Here is a 25,965-nt window from a genome sequence, read left to right as displayed (position 1 = left end):
CCAAAAAACCCACATTTTTATATCATGGCTCGGTACTCATATACATGATGAAAAGTTTTAAGAAATTATATTAACCCTAATTATGTGCAAAGGATTTTGATACTGTCTTTTTGTTCTATTCTAATCTGGTCTATATATTCTAATCTAAGCTATTTTAATACAAATTTAATGTTGGGTAGGGACCACTGAAGGATTTTACAATCCACTAATGATTGCAACCAGTAGTTTGAAAGCACTGCTTAACTGCATAGACAAAGGTCAAAGTAGGAAATTAGAGAGGTCTCGTCCTAGTGCTTTTACGCAGGTGAGGCCAATTGGCCTTCTAATGAATTTAGGAACTTAGAGCCACCGGAGATGAAATTTCCTTTTTTGAAGTTTTAGCATGCCAAAGCCTATGATGGTTTATTTTGTTTCTACCATCACAACTGGAAATTTGGGGTAGTTAAGTCTGAATTTCTCATATATGACAGTTTTTAAACCATGAGCCAGTATAAAACAATGTTCGGGATTCTCTTTGAGGAACATATTTAGAGAAAATAATACATTATAGATATTAAATAAAACTTTTTAAAATAAAGGTTTTTATGCATTATTAATATATTGTTAAAATAAATTATAATCTCTATGATGTGGGCAAAACTGGCACCCCCCCCCAATTTTTTTAAAGTTTTATAATAAAGAGGGTATAATTGTTTTGTTATTCTATCCTTTTAAAAATTCTGGAATTACATAAGCAATACACATTTTTAGAGAAACGTAAGTACAGATTTAAGTTCTTTAGACAATTATTTATTCTCTTACCATGCAATAACCAATGTCAATTTTTGGGTGTCCATATATATATATATATATATATATTTAAGATTTTATTTATTTATTTGAGAAAGAGAGAGAAAGAGAGAAAAATTTGAGCAGGCTGGGCAGCAGAGGGAGAGGGAGAAGCAGATTCCCCACTGATCCCAGGATGCTGGGATCATGACCTGAGCCAGTAACCGACTGAGTCACCCAGGTGCCCAGGGTATCTATATATTCTTGACCTTTCTGTTATAGTTTAATGGTAGTATAACAGAGTTAAGAGAACACAAAAGGCACAGCCAAAAGTAATTTGAGACATCAATCAAGATTTCTTCTGTCCCCATACTTTCATTCTCACTAGAAATTATCATTCTTTTTTAATTTTGACAATCTAAAAGTGAAAATACATAGCTTTTATATAATTGATTATAAGCGAGGTGAAACATTCTTACAAATTTCCTGTATAAATTTTTAATTGTTTTTAATTTTACTAAAAATATTTTGTTTTAATAAAAAAAAACCCACTATAATGTAGTTAAAATGATCTTTTTCTTTTTAAATCTGTTATGTTTAAAAAAAAATTCATCATCCCATAATTTTTGTCTAAATTTATTTAGTACTTTCAACTGTTTCATGCTTTTTATACATTTAGTCTATAATCTTTATTCTATCTCATGCCTTTTAAACTTTTTTTTGTTTTAAGTAGGCTCCACGCCTAACATGGGGCTTGAATTCACGACCTGAGATCGAGTTGCATGCTCTACTGACTGAACCAGCCAGACACCCCTAAACTTTTCATGTACAATTCATTTCATGTCTTTTGTTTTATGGTAGGGATCTAACTTTATTTTATTATATACTGTGAACCATTTGTTCCAACACTACTTATTGAATAATCTATGTTTTGTCACTTTTTTCTCAAAAAAATGCCAACTTTATAAAAACTGAATTACTATATAGATTTTAGTCTCCATCTGGACTTTCTATTAGATTCCATTGAGCCAATTCTATTTTGAAATAATACCATACTATTGATTAAAAAAAAGGAAGCAAGCTCAAAATGGAGTCCAGTTGCTAAGGTCCATGTCAGCAAACCAGGGCTTAAAACCTAACCTAATTGCAGTTTTGATCCTCCAGGAGCATGAACTTTAACCAGTCAACATAGAATTACATGGGCAGCATTAGCGCGATAATCTGCCCAAGAGACCCCTTCCATTCTCTGTAGGAAAGTAGCCTTGCCTGAAACAATGCATCTTTTGCCAATAGTTTCCTTTTGCCACCCCTTTTTTGCCTTTTAAAACCTTTCCCCGCAGAGCTCCTTTCTATTGCTAGATGAGATGCTGCCAGATTCATGAATCAGTGAATAAAGCTGATTTGATCTTTAAATTTACTTTAGTTTAATTTTTCTTAACAGATTTGGTGGCAGCAGCAGGTTGGAAGGAGACTGCCAACAGCTTTGGGAACAACAAGAAACACAGGGTGGTACCCCATGCACACTTTGAATTCAATGTCTTTCTCACTGTTGTCAAAGGCCATGGCTAAGTTCCTTCTAGGTTCACAGCTCCACTGTCTTTGCATGGAGCTCCCAATTCTAATTGGCTTTCCAGTCCAGGTCAGCTGGAGCTAAGCCTCTAGCTTTTCAGACCATAATCCCCAGGTCTTTGAATGGGAAACCCCCAGCCCTTAATTCTGTCCCAAGATCCACAAGGGAACTGTTAGGGGCAGTGCACAGTTCACATCCATGCTGAGCCCCCATTGCACAGTCTGCAATTGTTGAGGTCTGTTGGTTCAATTCTTTCCTGGGTCCAAGGTTCCATAGGGGTTGTTGGTAGCGCACACAAAGCCTTCTCCTGGCCAGGACACAGTAACATCTCTTGGTTACTGTGGATATATCAAGGTATATGTGTTTGTTTGTCTTGTTTTATGTGGATAAAGGCTATTGCTAATGGGGATTTTGAAGACCAAAAAGCTGTGAAAATTGGTAGTCATGGGTTGAGCACTCAAGAACTGTTAGAGTGCTCACTGCCAAATCCAAAGACCTCTGTGTTAGAAGAAGTTGGCCACAGAACAAGTTAGATTGACGGTAGGTCAACTACCAAACTCAAGAAAATTTCTGTGCAGAAAGGTACACTGTAAAACACTGCACAATCCCAAATCCAGGAGCTCAAGTCCTTTAGGTATTAGTTTGGCTCAGAGAAATCCAAAGGCTTAGCTAATGGGATGATCCTTAAACTATAAAGAGTCAAGTGTACAACCTTCTAGCATACCTGCTTATTTTATGTCTAAGAATTACGGTCTTGGAAGCAACAAATACAAAAACAGCAACATCCTACTAAGCTTGTTTCATGGCATGGAACTGTAGCTTCTTGGTAACTCTCAGATTGGGGAACTCCAAAATACGACCAGAAATATGGGTTGAACTCCATCTGTGGCTAGGGTCCCACCAAACTTCTATCATCCCTCAGGGGAATGACAATGTCCATTAGAAGGGATGTTTCAATTAGACAAGATTATTCATTTAGGAAGTGCACTTAAAAGTAAGAATTCCAAATTAAGCAAACCTTTGGGAATGGAATGCCTATTTTAGTTGGTATGCAGAAGCTTCCAAAAGGCTTCAAAAATTCCAAAATAGTGTCATTAAAAGTTTAATTGCAAAGAGCTAATGAAAAACTAAAGACACAAGAGGTACCAAAAACAAAAGAGTATAAGACTGTCATAACTTTTACCGCTCCCCTCTTTTTTCTTTTATTCAAGTAGCCATTCTAGTAATCCTATGTCTGAACTGTATTTGCACTCTGAAGAGACTACAAGACCATAAACAAAAGTCCACCAAGTTAAAGGCTTTACAGACATGCCAATATCTACCTTAGAAGGAGCCCTCCAGACGGGCCCCTCCCAGAGCTGATGAGACTCTGAGGGATTTTCTGCTAACCTGATACACTTATTCCCTTAAACAACCAAAGGGAAACTAAAATTAAATTAATTTTAAAAACCTTGCCAAATTCTAGTAAATATCAGAATTATATGCTTCACTTTAAACCACACTCAGAACCCACAGATGGGATCCTGGAAAAACTGGCAGAGGCCAGCTAAGGGTGAGAATTCTTACGGTCACCTCCCCCATACCTCTGTCTGTAGATAAAGGAAAATAAAATATCTTTTGTGTACTCTTGGGGACACCTCTTGAGTCCAAGTGGTCATTCAATACTGCCAGATATATTTACTGTTTGTCCTGGCTGAAAACTGACAAGATATTTAAGAGAAATGCTTAAGTACTTCTGTGGTAAATAGTTGGCCAAATTGGAAGCTGATATTCAGAGCCCCATTAAGAATTCTTTTTTTTTCCTTTTCCTTTTGTCTTTTCTTTTCTATTTTTTTTTTCTTTTTAGGGCTTCTTCCCTAAGCAAATTGAAGATAATATAGTTGGCTGGGTAGATCAACCTATAATGTCCTTTAAGCTGCAACCCAATTCTTAGAGGAGTTAGAATCAACTTCCTTATCTTACAAATCTTTACAAAACTAGAAATAAAGCACTTGAAGCAATTCAAAGTTCACATATTCCTTTTTAGGAGTCCCCAAAACTCCCCTATTTATCTCAAAAGGCTTGTAAATATTGGCTTTAGGAAAACCTTCTTGGAGAAACTTGTATCCCTTCCCTGTGCCTTTTAGATATAAATGTTAACTCTTACCTAGACCATCCCCAATTCCTAACACTAAAGAAAAAAAAATAGAGAAAAGAGGCTATTTAAAAATTCAGACTGGGGTGCCTGGGTGGCTCAGTTGGTTGAGTGGCTGCCTTCAGTTCAGGTCATGATCCCAGGGTCCTGGGTTCGAGCCCCACATCGGGCTCTCTGCTCCATAGGAAGCCTGTTCTCCCTCTCCCTCTGCCACTCTGCCTACTTGTGCTCTCTCTCTTTCTCTGTCAAATAAATAAATAAAATCTTAATAAATAAATAAATAAATAAATAAATAAATAAATAAATAAAAAAAAATAAATTACAAACTGCCCTACAGCTTCCATAAGATTATTTGTCAAGGACAGATTCAAATCTTAAGTGACTTCTCCACAAATATGAGTAATAAAAAGCTTTAGCCATAGAAGTTATAAGATCTCTGTTTATATTTATCTATGTGTTTAAGGAGTCATATATATGTGTTATAGATGTGTGGTATTTTTCTACCTCCAGAGGGTATTACCAAAGTTAATTTGTAAAAGAACCTATTTAATTGGTTTAAACAAACAAGCACTTATATAAATTTAGTATTCATAAAAATTCCCAAAAATATAATAGAAACTTAATCCAAATGAATTTCAGGTTCATGTGATCTGGGAAAATGTTCGGTATTAAAGCCAGTTTGAGTTTGTTGGGTGAATTAAAACAGGCATGTCTTTAGAGTTATCAGCATTAAATATAATACCTTTATTCTATCTAGGCTTCCTAAAGGTCAAATAAGTTCATGAAATCTCTTACAAAGTTTGACAGCAAGAAAAATAGCTTGAGATGATGGCTGTTTTGCCTACTGTATCATGAAGTTTTATGGGTAGTCTAAACATAATTGTTAAGAACAAGTAAATTAAATAGATATAATTAAGATAAAAAGTTTTGGGGTGAACTTTTTAAATAGTTTCCCCAAATATTTTGGTAACCTGAAGACTTAAAGTTTGCTAGGTTAAGTTAAATTCTCTGAATATCTAGATTATTTCCAAATAAGATAAAATATTGAAAACTACTGAACATAGGTTCATCCATTTTTTTGGCTTCCTTTTACAAAGGAATGAAAAATATTTGGATCTATTAGTGTGTTTTATGACATGCTAAGAAATCTTCTATGAGAAAGCACATTTCTAGAAATTATAAAAAGTATGTCTGCCAGTTCATAGAATGTTAATGAAAAAGACAGTTTATAATCTCTTATTTCTGAGTTTTCACCAGAAATTAAAGTTTTCTAAGGGTTAAAATTCTAATATATATATATATGTAATATAAAATATATATTATATATATCATTATATATATGATAGATATATCATATATATATATATAATGAAAACTACTAGAAATAATAAGGGAAAGGAATTTTATGTGTGTCAGGACTGGCAAAGAGTGAAATGAATTTAATTGAGTAAATGAGTTTCAATATCAAAAGGAAACTGGTACAAAATTAAAATTCAGCTTTCTTTCTGTTAAGAGGATGAAGTTTTCTTGGACCATTGGTCTGCTCTTGATAAAAGACTGGAAAGGGTTTTTCTTTACCTTTTAAAGTAATATGTCTAGAAAACAAGAATTCTGTGATTTGTCAAAATAATTTCCTGTGTCATTTTTATCAGGTGTTTGATTATGTAAAAAAAAAAGAAAGAAAGAAAGAAAGAAATGAATCTTCTCTATTAAAAAAGCTAAAGTAGTTTTTTTTTTAACCAACTATTTAATTTTCTGTATTTGCCTTCAAAGTCTTTAATTGTCACTATGTTTAAATGGAAAACTAAGTATTGTTTTATGGTGACCTATGTTCCTATTTGACCAACTGTTTTAAAAACTTTTTGATATTTTTTAGAAACAACAAGTGTTGGTGAGGATGTAGAGGAAAAGGAACCCTCTTACATTTTTGGTGGGAATGTAAACTGATGTCGTCACTATGAAAACTAGCATGAAGTTTCCCCAAAAAAAGTTAAAAATAGAACTACCCTATATTCCAGTAATCACACTCCTGGGCATTTACCCCCAAAATACAAAAACACTAATTCAAAAGAATACAGGCACTCCTATGTTTATATAAGCATTATCAATAATAGCCAAATTATGGAAACAGCCCAAGTGTCCATTGATAGATGAATAGATAAAGAAGATGTGACATATATATGATGAATATTATTCAGCCATGAAAAAGAAGAATGAAATCTTGCCATTTGCAATGACATGGATAGAACTAGAGAGTATAATGCTAAGTGAAATAAGTCACTCAAACAAAGACAAATGCCATGTGATTTCACTCACATGTGGAATTTAAGAAACAAAACAAATGAGCAAAGAAAATAAAACAAAGAGGAAGACAAACCAAGAAACAGACTCTCAACTATAGAGATCAAATTGATGGTTCCCAGAGGGGTGGTGGGTGGGGGGATGGGTGAAATAGGTGATGGGGATTAAGGAGTCCACTTACAATGAGCACAGGGTGATGTACAGAATTGTTGAATCACTGTATTGTATACACTCTGTGTATACAACTATAATACTACACTGTGTGTTAACTATACTGAAATTAAAATAAAAGCTTAATAGGGGCGCCTGGGTGGCACAGCGGTTAAGCGTCTGCCTTTGGCTCAGGGCGTGATCCCGGCTATCTGGGATCGAGCCCCACGTCAGGCTCTTCTGCTATGAGCCTGCTTCTTCCTCTCCCACTCCCCCTGCTTGTGTTCCCTCTCTCGCTGGCTGTCTCTATCTCTGTCGAATAAATAAATAAAATCTTTAAAAAAATAAATAAATAAAAAATAAAAGCTTAATAAATAATTTTAAAAAACCAACTTTTTAGTATTTTTGACAAAATTCCCCAAAATCAAATTCTAAATGAAGTCTTTTGGTTTAGAACTAATTTTGGGATTTTCCATAGGGTCCCTGGAACATGTCAAAAGATTTATTTTCTCTCTTTATAAAAAGGGTCATGTTAAACTAATTAGGTTTATTTGATATGCTAAATTGAGTGGGAAGCATTGTCAAATAAGAAGCACCACAAAGCCTTCCTTATGTTGTGTTTATGTCGGTATATGTTATACATGTTCCAGAAAATTCGTAATTCTTGGAAATCAGATATGTTCTGGTATAATGTTATCAGTCGTAATTTGTTACTCTCTTAAAATATGGTGTGTGACAGAAATAACCAAATTTTCTTGTCAATTTCATGAAAATGAACTCTCATCAGATCTTTAATAATGGGTATTTTTTAAAGCCTTCTGTCATTTATAGACAGCTATTGTTTTACTCAAATGTTCTTGCAAAAGTATTCCTGCAAAAGCACTTCATCTTCGAGGAGATTCATAGAAAGGATTTTTTTTTTAACTAGTTCATGTTTTTGATAACTTTAAGATCATAAAACTGAACTGGGTAAGCATTTCCAGAACTGATGGAAAAGCTGGATTCAAGCAGAACAAGGATTAATATCATGGGACTGAATGAACTGATGAGGACTTTTTATCTGAAACATTGTTGGTTCTTTAATGTTTTGTTTTTCCAGATTTAAAGAAACCTTTTTCTCTTTTCTCTTAAGCTATCAATTTGGTAAGGTATACCTTTGTGAACAAAGATGAGACATTTACTTTTCCTCTCTACCTGATCCCTCTAGAATTAGAAAACTCTTGAGCATTCTTTTCATGGCAATATAGTTAGTTATTTGCATAAGTTCAATGAGATTCTGTTTCCTTTGTAACAGGATTGATTATATCACCAAAGTTTCACTAGAATGTCATATTTGAAATAGATATGCATAGACTCAGGCTGACCAGACAGTTTTAAGGAACTGAGATTGACTTTACAGAGCCAGTAAAGCTTCTTGGAAAAATCAGTCTGGTACCTTGCTCATAAGGTTCCAGCAAAGCAATCTTAAAAAGAGCTTATGTGGTCAGCCACTATCTTGTTGCACTTACATAAATACTCAGGCCAAATCTAATGCAAACAAATCAGTTTCACCATGATTATTCTTAGAAAACAAAGAAATGGGGATAATTGTAGAGAGAAAAAATATGTGTGTACCTTTCTCTATATTAAATTCTAACCCTATTAATTGTCTTTGAGATTTTGTTATAGACCTATAAACTGGACTGTTTCCTGACTTAGTCTAGTTTCCACCACCACCCCTCCAAAAAAGAAAAAAAATCTGGCTATGAATCTCCAAACTAATGTGTCCAATTTTCTCTCACCCTTTTGAATTGGAATCACTAAGAACAAAGACTGCCCTTGAACCTCCACGGAAGGGACTATTCCAGCTCATTCTCAATACCCATATGGCAGCCATACTTCAGGGATTTGGACCCTGGATATACATCTCGCAGTGGAAGAAGGCTCCACCCAACACCTGGTCCTGTGAAAATGCTAGAGACCTCCAAATCAAATTGAGGTAGATCGCTTCCTTCAAATGTCAGATCAAGACTTCATACTTTAACTAAACATGACATGCTTCCTTCTTCCCTTTCTTTTCTTTACTCTGGTATTGGCTTGGAAAGATTATGCCAGGATCCATATCTCCTTTGTCATTGCTAAGGGGGTAGGGCGTTAAATTCTAGATTTTAGAACAACTTTTTATTTCAGGGTAGGAGAAAACCTAACTGACCCCTGGCTTGAATGGACCAATGCCACTATCCCTGCAAGTGAATCCATTAACAGGCTACCTGAGTGGGAGTGGTTTGTGTCCTGACAGGATTTATCTTTGTCTGTGGTGGTTATTATTCTCCTTGGGCCTGTTAATGCCTAGAGAGCTGGCACAAAGCCAGACAATGTCTTTTAGATTATCTAACTGTGCCTCCAACTTTCCACAAACAAACTAAGACACCCATTGTTTGATTCTGCTGGATTTATACCATTGAGTTAGAAAGTAATTACCAGGAGGCATTCATGAATCAGGATTCATCCTTTGGCAGGGCCGTACTTCCCCGGTGAAGAGTAAAGGTCAAGGAGAATATGATCAAAAATCTCCCCTTAACTCTTCAAATATTGCAGAATCTGCTTATGGTAAGACAATAACTGTCCAACAAATATCCTTAGATTCTCTGGCCAAAGTTGTTCTTGATGATAGAATACCTTGACTATCTCTTAGCCAAACACACAAGTGTTTGTACTATGGCTGACACTATCTCCTGTACCTGTACTCAGCTAAATAAAATCACTAGGCTTAAAAAAGTGTCTCTTTCCACAGGGTCTTACTTTGCCTTATTTGATTTTGATTGATTTGGGTTTTGGGGAACATGGCTTTGAAGTGCACTCCAAATATTGGAAATTATCTTGCTTATAAGAATCATAGTAATCTCTCTGGTGTGTTGTATTCTCCCAAAAGCTTCAAATGCATGCTCACAGCTGCTAACCACCAAGCAAATGATCTCCCTAAGATGAAGACAAAGACAAAGAGGAAGTTGAAGACGAAGAAGAAGAAAAGAAGAAGAAAGAAGAAGGGGGAAGAGGAAGAGGAAGATGAGGAAGAGGAGAGAAGGAGAAGAAGAGAAAGAAGAAGAAGGAGGTGGGGAGGAAGAGAAGAAGGAGAATGTCCACCTTAAAACTTGTGAAACTGAAGTTGTGGCTTATGAATATCACAGAGATTAGACAGAAAGCATCATGGCCTGTGAATACCACACAAAGGATCAACAAAAGCTGTGAGAACTACAAAGCAGTGAGAACTACAAACAGCAGCTGAGAGTTGTTGCTAACGCCTTAAATTTAGATCATACCTCTCAGTTAAGCTCAGAGTCTGATCAAAAGGCGGGAATTGTTAAAAAGGAGACAGCAGGCCCAAAAAGGAGTCACTAAACTACACTGCAGCAAACCAAGAATTAACACCTAACCCAACTGCAGTTTCAACCTCTCAGGAATGTACCCTTAACCAGTCATCAGGGAGTCACCTGGTCAGCACTAGTGAAATAATCTGCCAGAAAAAGCCCCTCCATTTCCCTTCCAAAGGCAACCTTGCCTGTAACAATGCATTACTTCCTAACAATTTCCTTTTTCCACCCCCTTTCCAACCTTAAAAGTCTTTTCTTTTCTACAGCTTGACAGAGCTCCTCCCATTGTCAGGTGTGATGTTGCCAGATTCATGAACTGCTGAATAAAGCCAATCTTCTCTTTAAAGTTAGTTAGTTGAATTTTTATCATTTAATACATTTTATATTACTTTATAATAGTTTAATACTTGATGGGGAAAATCCTTCCACATATCTCTTCTTTTCAGATGTATGGGTATCTTATTAATTGTATTTTCCAGAGATACTTTAGACCGTTTTTGCTCAGAAAAAAAAAAAAAAAAAAAAAAAAAAAGGGAGGGGGTTGACTGAAGATTGTTAAATGTGTAGCTTAATTTTAGGAGAACTGACATTTTCATAGCATGGAGCTTCTCATTTTGGAATGTAATAATTCTCCATTCATTTAAGTTTTCTATTATGTCTTGGCACAATACTGTAGTTTTATTTTTATTTTAAATAATCACTAACTACTTGTGTCAGTCTTTCTTTCTGTCCTTTACCCTCCACCTCCCTCGGTGTTCTAGTCAATGAAATCATATATGTCTTAAAAACATACAACATTGTAGAGGAAGATAATCATCTTAGGTAACAGTTATTTGAGTTCAAGAAATACTCAAAATAGAACCAAACCAGAAGGGGGGGGCACCTGGGTGGCTCAGTTGGCTAAACGTCTGACTTCGGCTCACATCATGATCTGTGGGTCCTAGAATTAAGCCCCAAGTCCAGCTCCCAGCTCAGGGAGGAGTCTGCTTGTCCCTCTGCCTCTCCCCCCTGCTCATGCTCGCTCTCACACACGTGGACTCGCTCTCTCTCTCTTACTCTTTCTCAAATAAATAAATAAAATCATTTAAAAAAGAGAACAAAACCATAAGGTATTCTTGTAGTCATAATGCTCTATCATAATAAAATTCATAGGCAAAAGGACTTCAGATAAGTCAAAAAGACCCCAAAAAACAAGCAAACAAAAAACCATCATCAGGGAAGTAGTGATATGCAAAACTTATATTTTGGGGTCTATTTTTTATGACTTTACCATAAATTAATATAGTGACTATTTCTTTTGAAAATATCCTTGCTAATGGAGAGAAGCAGCCATGATAGTATTATAAAGTATTCAACAATGCATAACACTTATATTTGCTTGAGAAATGGAATATCTCTGATATTAGGCAATTCACAATTCTTCTAACATAATATGTAAAAATGTGGCTTGACACAGAGAAATTGGTAAGTATCCAGTCATCTCTCCTTTTCCTTGTCATTCACATGTCATTTACTTAATTCTCCTCCAATCAGACCAGTTAAGTCAATAAACAGATGATACATACTTGGATTAATGCAAGGCAGAACTTTAAGGAGGATATTTTTCTTCAGACTGGCCCAATTCCTTAACCATGAGAGTGGTATGTAAGTATTTGCTTTTCCAAGAATGAAATCTCATACTTTTTTCTATTCCTATAGCAAGCAGTGAGTATAAGTGTCCTATTTATCAATGGACAATCTGATGTCACGTGTGGATAATTTTGAAATTTTCTTTTCAATAGTCAAATATAGTTACTCTAATGATAGTCAGCTCTTTGGCTGCAAAGATATAAATCATTCAGAATAAATTGTCATCACTACCAGAATAGCAAAATTCTTCTACTGGTAACAATTCCAGATATTTCTGACTGTTCTTTTCAATGTCCTCTCTATAATCCTTCGAATGTATAGCATCCACTCTATAATCTTTCTGATTAGATTACCCATCTCCACAGTTTGCATTCCTGTAATGTAAGTACCTGACATTAAGCTTTTATTTGCTGACACGTCCATTTCAAAGCCATCCATCTCAAATAAACATATGGCAGCTGTATGATACAGTTGCTAGTAAAACACCTAGATAAGACAGGCTGCCCCTAACCATGGAGTTCCCCCTTTAGAAATCCCTGGGTAACCTAGATAACTGACCACTCTAATGACCCGGCTTTCCCACTCCTGCACCCTAATTCCCATTGCTATGCTTTAAATTCGCCAATGAAAAGTGAACCTGTGAAACCATAGGCACCCTACCCTTGACTCCAATAAAAGCAGAGCCCCAGCTCTGTGCTTTCTATCTCTCTCATAACCTTACTTCATGGTCCTAGTACATGCCATGAACCCTGCAGGACTTGTGATTAATAAACCTTGTATTTTCAAAGTTCCCCGAGAGTTGTTGCTGTGATGCACTTTGCAATCATAATTAGAACCTCAAGGGAAAGTCCAGCCACAATGCTGGCTCGGGTTGGGGAAATAACTCTGGGGACTCACGGCACCAAGTGAGTACCCAAGAGCATTCCTGGACAAGAGCATCACTGTCCACAGGCTGAGACCAACACAGACCAGCTTCCCCAAACTATCTGTGCTTATGTCTGTCTGTGTCTATATCATCTATATCTATAGCTAATTACTGTACACAGACAGGAACACATACACACAAATAACTGAATCAGGCAAGGAAGCTTGAACAGAAATCATCTTTTTCAATTTTTTTGATTTTATAAGTGAGAGAACTTGAGAAACCTGAGGTTCTTGAAATTGAGCTTGTTCAGGACCCTATCTCTCGTCTCCTGATGCTCCCAGTTCAGTATTCTTTTTGAGCTTTTCAAACATTCCTCATTTTGTCTTGTACCCAGAGCATTTCCAGAGAACAGGCACAAGTTTATATATTTTCTTTATACCTCTTTGACCTTTAGCATGACATTAAGCGGTATCTCCTAAACCTGTATTAACTGTGTTACATGGAGGATTTCAAATAACTGTATCTCCTGTAGTTAAAACAAACAAAAACATCCCTTTCTTTTTTTTTTTTTTTAAGATTTTATTTATTTATTTGACAGAGAGAGGGACAGCCAGTGAGAGAGGGAACACAAGCAGGGGGAGTGGGAGAGGAAGAAGCAGGCTCCCAGAAGAGGAGCCTGACGGGGGGCTAGATCCCAGGACTCTGGGATCACGCCCTGAGCCAAAGGCAGATGCTTAATGACTGAGCCACCCAGGTGCCCCTCTTTCTTTTAAATCTTTGAAAAACATCATCAAATCACAGCAAATATTATCACCTTACATCAAAATAAACACATATTAGGGGAGATTATTCTCTCATTTTCTACAAGTAAATTATTGGGTCACTTTTGGAAATGTTTTAGATGGACCCATTTTAGAAATGTATGCAAGTAATCAATCCGTTGTAATGTTTCCCTTAATTTTACAACACCTCTAGAAACTACAAAGCCAAAAAGGAAAATAGGAAATAATTGAAATCGATAAGAAGGCTTATGGACATGCAAAGTTATTAGTAAAATACAAGGGTTTTAATTAAAGATGTTGGCTTTTTACAAAGGCTCGCTGTTATCCTGATTGATTGAGCCTGCTGGCTCAGCTCTCTTTTCCCCATTAGCTCCCATTTGCTTTTCTCTGCCCTAATTGGATATTTGCCACACTGGAATTACCTTTTTAAACAACATTTGTTCCACAAAAGTTGTAAATGCAATTACACTTCAGATAAATTGTATGTGTAGGCGTGTACGTAATTAACTTATTATTTTCATAATTTGTCATTTTGATTTTATAAACTACAGGAAATTTTTGGAAATTTCATGGAAAAAAAGTACAATTTAGTTTTCAGCTGTTACAATTTCTTGCTGAAACTTTGAGGAACAAAAATACATAATTATTTTCTTAGATTTTAATACTCTAAATTTCAGACATATTTTAGAATCAAAAGGCTATATATTGTTATCTATATATCTGCATATATATATATTTCTAAAGTTTGCACTAAAAGTAAATAGAGGGGTGCCTGAGTGGCTCAGTTGGTTAAGCATCTGCCTTCGGTTCAGGTCATGGTCTTAGAGTCCCAGGATCAAGCCCCACATGGGGCTCCTTGCTCAGCGGAGAGCCTGCTTCTCTGTCTCCCTCTGCCCCTCCCCCTGTTTGTGCTCACTCCCTCTCTCTGTCAAAATAAATAAATAAAATCTTAAAAATAAAATAAAATAAAATAAAATAAATAAAAGTAAGTAGAATCCATAAGCCAGGCCAAGTTATTTATTTTTCTATTATTAAACTGAAAGTTTTTGTATATTGCAACTACTGAAAGTAATTTTCTTTGTGCACAATATAACAAATTACTGAGGAAAATGCTAAATAATTCTTAATATTTCTAGCATATTCTATAACATCTGTATAGAAACATTAAATAACATAAAGTGTTGTTTGGAATAAGTTTTTACTTTGCCAATATACTAGTACCCTCCATTTATAGTTAACTACAACAGAACAAATACACAGCTTGTGTTAATTTTAATGACATTCTATTTTTAATTTAAAATAAAGGATTATGAGATAATCTGGCTAGGGAGAATACAGAAGTAAGGGAGGAAGTCCACCACAAATTTTCATTTGATTAAAATAATGCCTTAGCTTTAATTGATTTAATGGACATTTCCATGAACAGAAGTATATTTGTTCACGCCAATAGTTGAAATGTGTATTCCTCATTAATTCTTGTGCTGTGATATTTTGGTTTAGGAGACAAACTTTTTTTTTGGGGGGGGGGTAAGAGGGCTATTGTCAAATGCACTTACCCTTTTCAATTAGTTTCTAAGCAAGAAATGTTCACCTGTAAAGGAACTGAGAAGACTGAGTATTTGGAGTGGGAATCAGCCGAGCAACTTCCAGTTAAATAATCAGAAGTTGAAGGCATAACTCCTTTACTACAAAATTTGTACAAAGGTTGGGAGAATCAAGCTGTAATATTCTGATATATGTTTTTACTCCCTCCTTCCTCAAAACACAGTGCCTAACTGAGATGGCACCAGGTCTAGAAGGGTAAAGGAATGTGTAAAATGAACAACACCCTGCCTGATAATGGGGAGGCTGGAGACAGCTGGCCTGATACCGTGCTGAAAGATAAAAAAGGACACGCAGTATCTATTTTAAATGAGATAAGTGTGCTTCATATATCTTGTGGGACAGAGATAACTTCGTTCCTTTAATCATTATTATTTATTTCTTAAAGCTTAGTCTCTCTCACACCTAAACTTATAGAGTTCAGACCTTAGGACACAGTTCTTATGAATAGAGAGAGTTGTCATTCTTACTAGTAAGCTTGCTAAATAATACTCGTATAAGCTTCAGACTTCACATAGCAGATAAGTTTGTCTCCCCTGACATGACTACATTAATCCACTGAATCAATTTACTTAAGCTGTGCCGTGGAGCAGTGCAGCCATGATTTAACTGAGCGGAGAAGTCCTTTCAAGCTAGAGCCTCTGCTCCATGCAATGCTGCTCTCAGGGTCCCTTCCTAAGTTCTACTTTGACCTTTTGCCATGTTAATAAGAAACAACAGGCCCAAAATGGAGTCACGTTTGTTAAGCCCCACCAAGACTTAATACCTAACCTAACTGCAGTTTCAGCTTTTCCCAGGAGTGGAATTTTAAACCAGTCAGTCTGAAATTTCCGGGTCAGAACTAGTGTGAAAATCTGCCTGATAAAACCCCCCCTCCCCCGCCTTCCCCTAAGGGAAGGTAGAATTGCCTGAAATAATCCACCATTAACTTCCTTGTCCCACCCTCCTTTAGCCTAGGAATCCCTTCATTCCGAACAGCACCTCCGAGTCCCTTCTGTTTGCTAAACGGGGTGTTGTCTGATTCATGAATCATTGAATAAAGCCAATTCGATCTTTAAATTTACTCAGTTGAATTTTTTTTTTCTTTCTTCTTTCTTTCTTTCTCTCTTTCTCTCTTTCTCTCTTTCTCTTTCTTTCTTTCCCTTTCTTTCTTTCTTTCTTTCTTTCTTTCTTTCTTTCTTTCCTTCCTTCCTTCCTTCCTTCCTTCCTTCCTTTCTTCCTTCTTCCTTCCTTCCTTCCTTCCTTCCTTCCTTCCTTCCTTCCTTCCTTCCTTTTTAAACGGCATCTCTGTCAGAGATATTCCTGCAAGGCTTACAGGGTCAGTTCTAACATTTACATGACAAAGGATTTAAGGAGAAGGAGTTCAGTTACTTTAAAAAGTCAGAGTCAGGAGTAAAGCAGTAAAAATGGAACGCTTGGTTAGATTCTACAAGCAAAATCTACTTACCTTAAAATTTTTAAAATTCTTTAGGTTGTCTAAGGATTTGTTTTTAAGGAATTTGTCTAGAAAAATATTTTATATTTTAAATGAAAAGATTAAAAAAATAGCTGTTGGCTCTCGAGTGGATAGTCTGAACATTATTAAATGCTATAGGGGAAAAATGACACACTAAACATTATTCAACACGTAACCAAAGCTCACTGTATCACCCAACCCAGTACACAAAATTAATTGCAAAATGTTACTAAATTTTGCTTAAAATGTACACAATTCTATTGCAATATCTAGAGGTATGCCTATGGAGCTATTGTCCATAGTAAGCTGTCAATTTGTTCACACTCTCCATTTCACTAGATCTATTAAAAACAAAACCAAAAACTTCTTCCTCATTTCTTCTTTTTAAAACTCCTGCCTCTGGCAGACCTCCCCTCAAGCTTACCATTGTTGTGCTCGGCATTTTTGTTTTGCCATTTCTCTATTCAGAGATGTTTTCACTCTGATTACCACTCTGCTTCATTTCACCTTAACAAGGCATTCATTATCGGGGACTTGTTCTCTCAGAGCCTGAATCTTTTGTCTCTACCAAGACTTCTTGCCATTTAGTGACACAGAGGATAATTCCTGGCACATTTGCTGTTTTAGGGAGAGACACCTGTGGGAAGATTCAGCATTGATATGCTGTGGTGAGTGAAATGTATTCTTAATTTCCGTTTCCTGAGCTGACTTGCAGGGTTTTTAAATACTTTTACCTTCTTTCCCTAATGTATGGTAAATCTCAAAAATAATTATCCACAGAAGACAGGAAAATATTTGGCAAATCATGAAATTGAGTATCTGCAGAGAAGCCCTCGCTGAAGTGAATTTATTTCAGTCACCAGAAAAGAAATCATTTCTAAACAATGTAAGACTACATCTTTGGGATCCTAAAACGTACTTTTGTATGGCCAATCAACAAAACCAGAATATTGTCAAAAACTTGCATAGTCTTGGGGCGCCTGGGTGGCTCAGTCGGTTAAGAGTCTGCCTTTGGCTCAGGTCATGATCTCAGCATTCTAGATCGAGCCTCACATTGGGCTCCCTGTTCAGCAGAGAGCCTGCTTCTCTCTCTTCCCCTTCCTCCTACTTGTGCTCTCTCACTCTCTCTCAAATAAATAAACAAATAAAATCTTAGGGGGGAAAAAAAACAACATAAAGCTTGCACAGTCTAGATTTTCTGATTTTTAAAAAAAATTCAGTCACAGTTCAGAGAAAAGTGTCTCCCAAGTGGGCCTAGCATTAAGTAATATATTTTAACTAACAGAAAGGCTATGAGAAATCTAAACCAAGCCTGAAAAATTTCACATTTTCAAAAAATTCTGATCACATATGATCAAATTCAAAATTTAGAATCTCTATAGAATCTCTCACAAAGTCTCATTCTAAAAACAACAACAACAACAACAACAACAAAACATATTTCTAAAATTCAGGTCTTAAAATAAGTATGTCTTTGAGGAGTTCCAAAATACATTTTGCCTCGGAATGGTGGGCACTTGAAATATGGGTAAGTAATTTACCTTTCAAGTAGCTCAAACAGGGACAGAGAGAACAGGAGCAAATGTTGAAGGCAAGTAGCCTCCACTTCACTCTTAGGGATTTTGCCTTTTTCCTTTTCAGCTGTGGGTGTCAGTAATCTTCACAGGGTAGAGCTACCAGGAATTTCACTTCCACATCTATTCATTCATATTTAAGAAGGATTATGTTTTCTAACAGTATCTCCTTTAACTTACTAAAATATTAGCTATTATTAGGTCCTTAGTATATGCCAAAAGGTATTTAAGCATTTCGACTACATTACTGCATTGAATTTGATTCCAAAACAACAACCCTCTGAGGTAAGTGTAATTATCTCCATTTTTAGATTTGGTAACTGAGATTTAGAAAGATTACATCAGTTTCCCATGACACAGAATGGAAAGAACTGGGATTTGTCTCCTCTGGCTGATTTCAAATCCAGTGTCCTCGTCCAGGAAGCTGGACTGTACAATATGGTATACAAGGAAACCGTTTTATCTTTAGACTCAGGACCCTCGGGTTGAAATCCCAGGTATTAGCTGTGTAAATTTAACAACTCCCCGATCATTTCTTCAATGTACATTTCCCCAATTGTAAATGAGGTAAACGGTAACTGTCTTCTTTAAATCACAGAAATATGGTGAAAGTAAATTTTAAAAGGAAAGCTTTTTATAAATTATAAAGATCCTTGCAAAGACATACTATTCTGAAGTTTATATTTGCACATATCAGATACATACAAATGCTTGTTGAATTTAATTTTAATAGACTCTGTGGAGTAGGCATGTGACTATTAAGCTAATTTTAGGTCATTATATAGTAAGCCTAATTTCTATGCTGAAAAATTAGGTGAATTAAATGACTTCATGCTGATGTTTTGATGAAGCTTGATGATTTTCTTAGTCAAGACTGCCTCCCACCCCCACTTGGTGGCAAGTAAAACACTCATTTAAATGTACTAGAAGAACCTTGTGTTTCTTAAAGCAACTAAAGATAGAAGTGCAGCTACAATTCATGAAGGCCAGGGAATCAGTAGGTAAGAACTGTTACTCTCTCTGTGTCTCTGATTTTGTTTGCCTCTGTAGGACTGATTTATTTACCAGGTTCAAAATGGAAGCGTCCACTAGGTTTTCTATCTCCTCAAGTTCAAATTTCTAAGGTAGTATAACCAGAATTTCTGGATCCCAGGTCCAAATTTTCTGGGAAGAGAATCTCACTGGCCCAGCGTTGGGCAATATTTACTCTTATTACAAGGTTTCTCATTCTCAACCTTCAGTACTTTTAAAATTTCATGCTGAATAAGTATTCTTTGCTTGGGTGGGGGTGGAGTGAGGTTCTCCTGGACACTGTAGGATGTATGGCCGCACCCCTGGCCTCTGCCTACCAGATGCCAATTCATGCTCCCCCAACCCTGACTCAGTGTTGTAACACCAAAAATATTCAGACATTATCAAATGTTCCCTGGGGGCAAGGTCACCTCTGGTTGAGAAACACTGCTCTGTGACTAAGGTGAGAGCATCACACAAAACAAACATGGCTTCAATGACTCACCCCTCTAGAAGGGGGTAGTTCTCAGAGGAAGACAGGTGTCTGCTTGGCAATTATCCCAAAAGTCATCTACTATAAGAATAAGAGATGTTGGTGAAAATTATGATTTTTTACTAACTTTTGTATATTTTTTACTAACATAACCAAATCTCTTAAAATTAATTAAAAGTTTCAGAATTTTGAGTGCTGTACAAATTGAAGGCATATTTAATTTTCAAAGTTGGAGAAAACTCATGTGTGCTGTTTTCTCATTCTATCTTTTAATAGAGTGATTTCCAAAACTTTGGCTCCCTATCAATTAAAGAACGATCATTCAGCACTAAAATATTACTACTACTACTACTACGATGATAAAGAAAGAATAATTTGTACTATATTTTTCTCTTCTACAAAAATCATATAAAATGCAAAAATTATTAAATTAATTAAGATAGTTTTATTTGACGTCACTCACTAATAGTATTATTAAAAGTACTACATGGGACTTCTGGTCCAGAAATAATGGCATAAACTTGCTTTTCCCTGGCCTTCCTTACTAAGAACAGTATATCATGGAAATTATGCAAAAGGCAATAATGCAAAGGAGAACTTTGAAAGGTGTTGAGACAAAGGCAAACTGGTTTGGGACCCTGAAGTGGAGGAACAACACAGTAGTAGGCATTTTATGCCTCGCTACCCAGCAGAAGAAAGGAATTCAAAGTAGCATTTCCTAAATGTAAGCTAGCAACAGAAAGCAGCCCAGGTAGGCTTCTACATTTCCCAGATCTAACTTGCAGGCCTCAAGAATGTGAGGCGAGCTTGGCTGGCCTGAGGGTCCCCTCCCTCTCCAGAAGACCAGGGGTGGGTGGGTGGACCCACAAGAGGAGCCCAGCCACAACAAGCAGCCAGGCTGGAAGTGTCATTGATCACTTTGTAAAAGAAGGAAGTGAACAAGTAAAACTTCATTTTTAAGTTTGACATCTCAGAAGTTTTTTGCCATGAGAGGACCTGTGGACCTCTGCACACTTTTAAAATTTCCATGGTTACTTGCCACTTCATCAAAGAGTATCACAACCATTCTTTTATATTTTAGAAATCTTGACTTTGTGCAAATGGTCACATCAATGTTATTTCAGCATTGTGTGCAACTCAGTTTCAACTACTTTGCTGTTAAAACATTGTCTACAAATATTGTAATGAATTTATTTCACACATTAATCTAATCTTTACAATCCTACTTAAACTTCTTGCCAAAACATAGCTGCCATAAAACAGTATTTCTGTCAAATAAGTTAATTTTAGTCTACACTGAGATACCATGTTTCATCTAACTTTTTGACAAAGACCTGAAAGTTTGATAATACACTGTTTTACCCAGGGAATAGGGAAACAGGAATTCATATACATTGCTTCTGGCAGAGAAAACTTTCACAAACTTTACAGAGAACATGATTTCCATGTTAGTGATCTCTATCAAACTGCATAAACACATGTCCTTGACCCTATAACTACCACTTCTAGGAATTAACACTACAAACGAATTCATGCACATATGCATGGAGTAAAAAACAAACAAAAAACAAAAAACAAAACAACAACAACAAAACCCATCAAGGTGAATTACAGCATGTAAAGCATGCTAGCACTTGAGTGAAAAATGGGCTGGAACATATATGTATTTCCTACTGTGTGCATAAATTGTCTCTGGAAAAATACACAAAAGTAGCCAGTAACATTTTGTTGCCGAGGGGTGGCTAAAGGACAGAAGCAGAACAAAAGTGGGAAGACATTTTTACTTTATGTTCTTTTATATTTTATGAATGTTGAACATGAAAATGTCCATGAATTATTTTTTTTTTTAAAGAAAGAAATCATTTATCAATGAGAGAATAAGTTTTCCTATACCTGTTTCTTTGGTGCCTCACAGTAATTATTTTTATATTTCTTTATTGAAACAGAATCTAACAAATATGAAATCAGACAAATTAGAAATATCTGGACTTTCATGCAACAGTATAAGTTTCCACAATATCTAATATTTGTATATTCATACTTTCAATAACATTCTCTGTGTCTTCTATGCTAATAAAGGAATACATTTCAAATTGCCACCACACTGTTTTCCATATATTATTCCAGCTGTTGTTATTGCAGCAGGAAGAAAAATCTTTACCATTTATATAGAGTATTTTGTTTTTCCTTTTTAAAGAAACCATTTATCCTTAAGATTAGTGAAAGTTCAGTGCTGATTTAAGTATGGATTTAAGAATGCTGAGAAAAAATAGATACTTGTCTTTGTATTCAATATACTTTGTTTTTAAATGTCTTAGCAGTGATGATAGCTTATATTTACTTCAATGACTAAGGCAAGAAACAATATAAGCAAGGGCAAGATACACTGTTGTTTTATAGTGAATCTATATCCATAATTCATATAGTTAATATCTCTGTGCCTAGAATGGAGTGGGGACACAGTGCTCTGTTTGTTTGTTTTTCCTCTTTTTTTCTTTTTCTAATAAATGAAGGTGTTATAACTACTGGGGAAAAGTACAAAGATATTCAGTTAACCTGAAATGGAGTTACCATTTTGTATGCATTTGAATTTCTCACTTTCTCTGATGCACAGACTCTTAAATCATGGTTAATATCAGCACATCTATGTTGTTGATAGCATTAACCTGGAAACCACAAAGAAATATAAGAAGGAATTATATATTATGTTTCATTTGAAAGCTATGAAATTAGGCAGTTTACTTGAATAGGAGCAAATCCACCACAAAGAAGCAAAAGCTCATTTTCATGTTTCTGATGATCCAGAGGTGTGAAAAGCATTAATTATTAAAATTCTTTGACCATTTCAAGCTTATGCCATCTCAGTGTTGAACACTTACAGGTCTGGCAATGATTTTCTGTGGGTCCCCAGCATCGGCCAGTACAGGACTTATGACAACGTCCACCTGTAGAAGAAGAAAAAGCACATGCACATTATAATCTTTCACTCTTTGAGTAGGAGTAACTCTTCAACCTAAATATTCTTGCTCCTTTATGGGGATTTTTATGTTATAGTATAGTTGAAACATAGCTCATAAAATGCCCACTTGAGTAGCAAAACCTGAATGTCAAGTGCATATGAAGCTGAAATACAATCTCCTGATACTCAGAATCCTCTCATCACTTTATAAGAAGTTTCAAGCATTTGGGGGCACCTGGGTGGCTCAGTCTGTTAAGCATCCAACTCTTGATTTGGCTCAGGTCATGATCTCAGGGTTGTGAGATCAACCCCCAGAGCCCCACACAGAGCCCTGGGGTTGGCTCTGCACTCAGGGGGAGTCTGCTTGAGATCCTCTCTCTTCCTCTGCCCCCCACCCCCACACTTGTGCTCTCTCCCTCTCTCTCTCTCTCAAATAAATAAATCTTTTAAAAAAAGTTTTAAACATTTAAAACATAAGCTTTTTAGAAAGTTTAATTTCAATTATTTGATACCCTCTTTTAAAAATTTTGTTGATACTACCTTCATTTTCAAATACAAGCCTTTATCTCCTGTAGCAGTATCTTCCTCTTAAGGACTTTGCTACTCTAGGTATTTGGCTCAGCAAATACAGCTGTCCCACAGAGAAATTCTCCTAAGGACTCAGCAAAAGAATATTAGCTAGAAGAAATCACGTATAATGACTTTCTCTGAAGGTTGCTTCTAAATTTCTAGGTTCACCCTAATATTTGTGGGAATAAGGATATAGAAGTGCTTATATTTGGAATTAAAAAGGACACATGAAAATCTATTAAAGACTAAAGCTTTTCTATAACATAATTCTTATTAAACTTTCTCGGTTAATTTTCTAATATTAATTGTGAATGAGTACATGCCTACAAGATGTGTATTCTAACGTAATAAACTGTGTTGTAAAAATTATGAAATAGGGTTATATCAAATGTTCCTTCTTTCCTTGACTCATAGGTTTTAACTCTTCAACTTGAAAGATCTTGTAACTTGGGCAGTTTTTGGTTTGTTTTGGTTTAGTTTTTTTCGCTCCTTAAGAGACTGCCTGAGTGAACTTGTGATGGTAAATGCTTTCACAGCAGACACACTTTCTCAGGCTAAACCTCAGACCATCCAAATGACCCAAATGGTCTACCCTTCTGCAAGTGAACAGTACTATTTCCAAGTGAATGTAACACTTAGGCTCAATCCCAGTCACCTTCTTAAAAGTATCAGGATCCTTGCCATGACAGAGTTTATTTAAAGCATTTCTGTTTGTGAAGCACTATTGCTGACGTCACCAGCGTATAAAATCCTGTCACTCTGCCATCTGTTTATTTCGATCCAAACACATTATAACTACATAATGCAAGCTCATTCTAGCTGACAGGAAAAGGACTCCATCTGGCCTGAACAATATAACTTTAATCAGTGATAATGATAATTATTATTAAAAACCTACTGGAGCTCTTTTGTACAATGCTAATAAATCTAATTTGATTTATACCAGCGGAAATTAGAAAGGGCTGTGAGACAAAATGGGAAGCAGTGAAAACTCTGAGTACAAACTTTTTATGGGAAAGTAGCTGAGGTTAATATATTTCTTTAGATGTGTTAAAATCTTTTAAATCGACCCATTAAGTGGTCTGTTAATTAAAGATATCTGAAGCAGAGAATGATCTACTATTTAATCTATGACTTCTTTAATTGTGTTAGCAACCAATGAAATATTTAGCTGTATTCACTGTGACCAGAGCACTTTTGGTAGCTGGGGGCGGGGGGTGGGGAGTGCTAATGCTGGACATTTTAATATACTCAGTGTTCCATTTTTATTAGATTATACATTTTCTACTTCTTATTCTTGTAGTTTTGATTTACCACCCTAAGACCTATGCCTAGATCCAATATAAAAAGGAACACTACTAGAAATTTGGTTTATGGTTCTTGACAAAGTATCATGGCAAGACCCACCTAGTTGGAAACAAATGACCTAGTACCCACACACACACAAAGTTTAAGTAATTTAACCTTCACTATGTACGTGTTGTTAGGGAATTTTGTTTTGTAGTTTCCATTTTTTATTCAAATTTAGACAAAAATATCTATTACTGCTATAAAAGGAAGCTAACAACAACTGCCTCTCTTCTGGGATTTTACTCAGTCTTCTATTCCCTTCAACCCATTTGGAAACCAAGAAGAGGATGATTACTTGGCGCCCACATTTCAGAATTCTGTTACTACACACGTGTGGGAGAAAGCATGACCTCAATGTGCTTCCACAAATGGTTGCGCATTTTGGCCTGCCCTTCATTTGACTGTCTTTGACTCTTTGGAATCTGCTGACACATTCAGTTCAGGTTTAGTCTTCAAAACTGTGCCATATATAGCCCTTGGGAAAACACCATTTTCACCAAGTTGTTGCAATTCAGTAAGTGTCAAAATATCTGGCCAAAATGTGAATGAGATATTCCTGAATTAACGTATTTGCCATACTTTCAGGTCTGCAACCTTAGTTTGATTCTTAGAGACAATGGGGTAATGTAGTTTAATATGCTTTAAAATATGTTTTTAGATTTTTGTTTCCAACATTTCTGCTGCACACAAGTGTCAAAAAATGAGGAGATAGGTAAGGGTTTTCTTTATTAATTACCTACTTAGAATAGAAAAAAAAAAAACAAAAAACAACTACAAACTTTTTTCCTTACCTTCTTTCCATCTATTTAACCAAAATATTTTTTTAGTTCCTTCTGCATCTGTGTATTAGGAACTATGTTAAGTATCGAAACAGACATGGTGACTTCTCTAAAAGAGTTTAGAATTAATTTAGCAATTATTTTAAGGGGAAAGGATTTTGGTTACTCTGTATCTACTGTTCACCTTTTATAGGGTTTAAGTAAAGAAGCCAACAAATCTACATTTTTAACAGTCCTCTTACTCAGGCAACAAGAGTTGGTTGCAGCCAGGTCGAGTTGGACCATTTCCAATATAATGCCTAGTGGCTTGGAAGTCCACTCCCTTCCTTATACAGTGATTTATCTATATGACATCTAAAATGAGATCAGCCCAGAGCATTTCAGTGAAGAGGATAAGTATGGCCCATGAAGGATCCCTTATGTGTCCTCTACAGAAAGAGAAAAAAAAAACAAACAAAAAACTTTAACTGTGGCCCAATATCTTACTGAGGGCTTTCTATCTTCTATTCTCAGATTCTCAGGCGTGAAGTGTCTCAAGAGGACTGATTTCAAGAGGAAAAAAGACCACATATTCACAACTATTTTACTCTGACTTAATTTTCTAAATCACTTCTTTAGT

General features: G+C 35.8%; 1 protein-coding gene across 1 annotated transcript in view; it reads right to left on the bottom strand.

Moving 5' to 3' along the window:
* ERBB4 (erb-b2 receptor tyrosine kinase 4) overlaps positions 1-25,965 on the bottom strand; it is a 666,536-nt gene that overhangs the window by 305,748 nt on the left and 334,823 nt on the right. The window contains exon 5 of the mRNA XM_008687562.2: positions 22,568-22,633. Within this exon, the coding sequence (XP_008685784.2) occupies positions 22,568-22,633 (66 nt within the window). The remainder of the gene's footprint in view (positions 1-22,567; positions 22,634-25,965) is intronic.

This window comes from Ursus maritimus, unplaced genomic scaffold (genome assembly GCF_017311325.1).
Source record: "Ursus maritimus isolate PB19 unplaced genomic scaffold, ASM1731132v1 scaffold_1, whole genome shotgun sequence".
Taxonomy (NCBI): domain Eukaryota; kingdom Metazoa; phylum Chordata; class Mammalia; order Carnivora; family Ursidae; genus Ursus; species Ursus maritimus.
The sequence above is the reverse complement of the archived record's forward strand: the minus strand, read 5'-3'. Positions and strand labels throughout refer to the sequence as shown.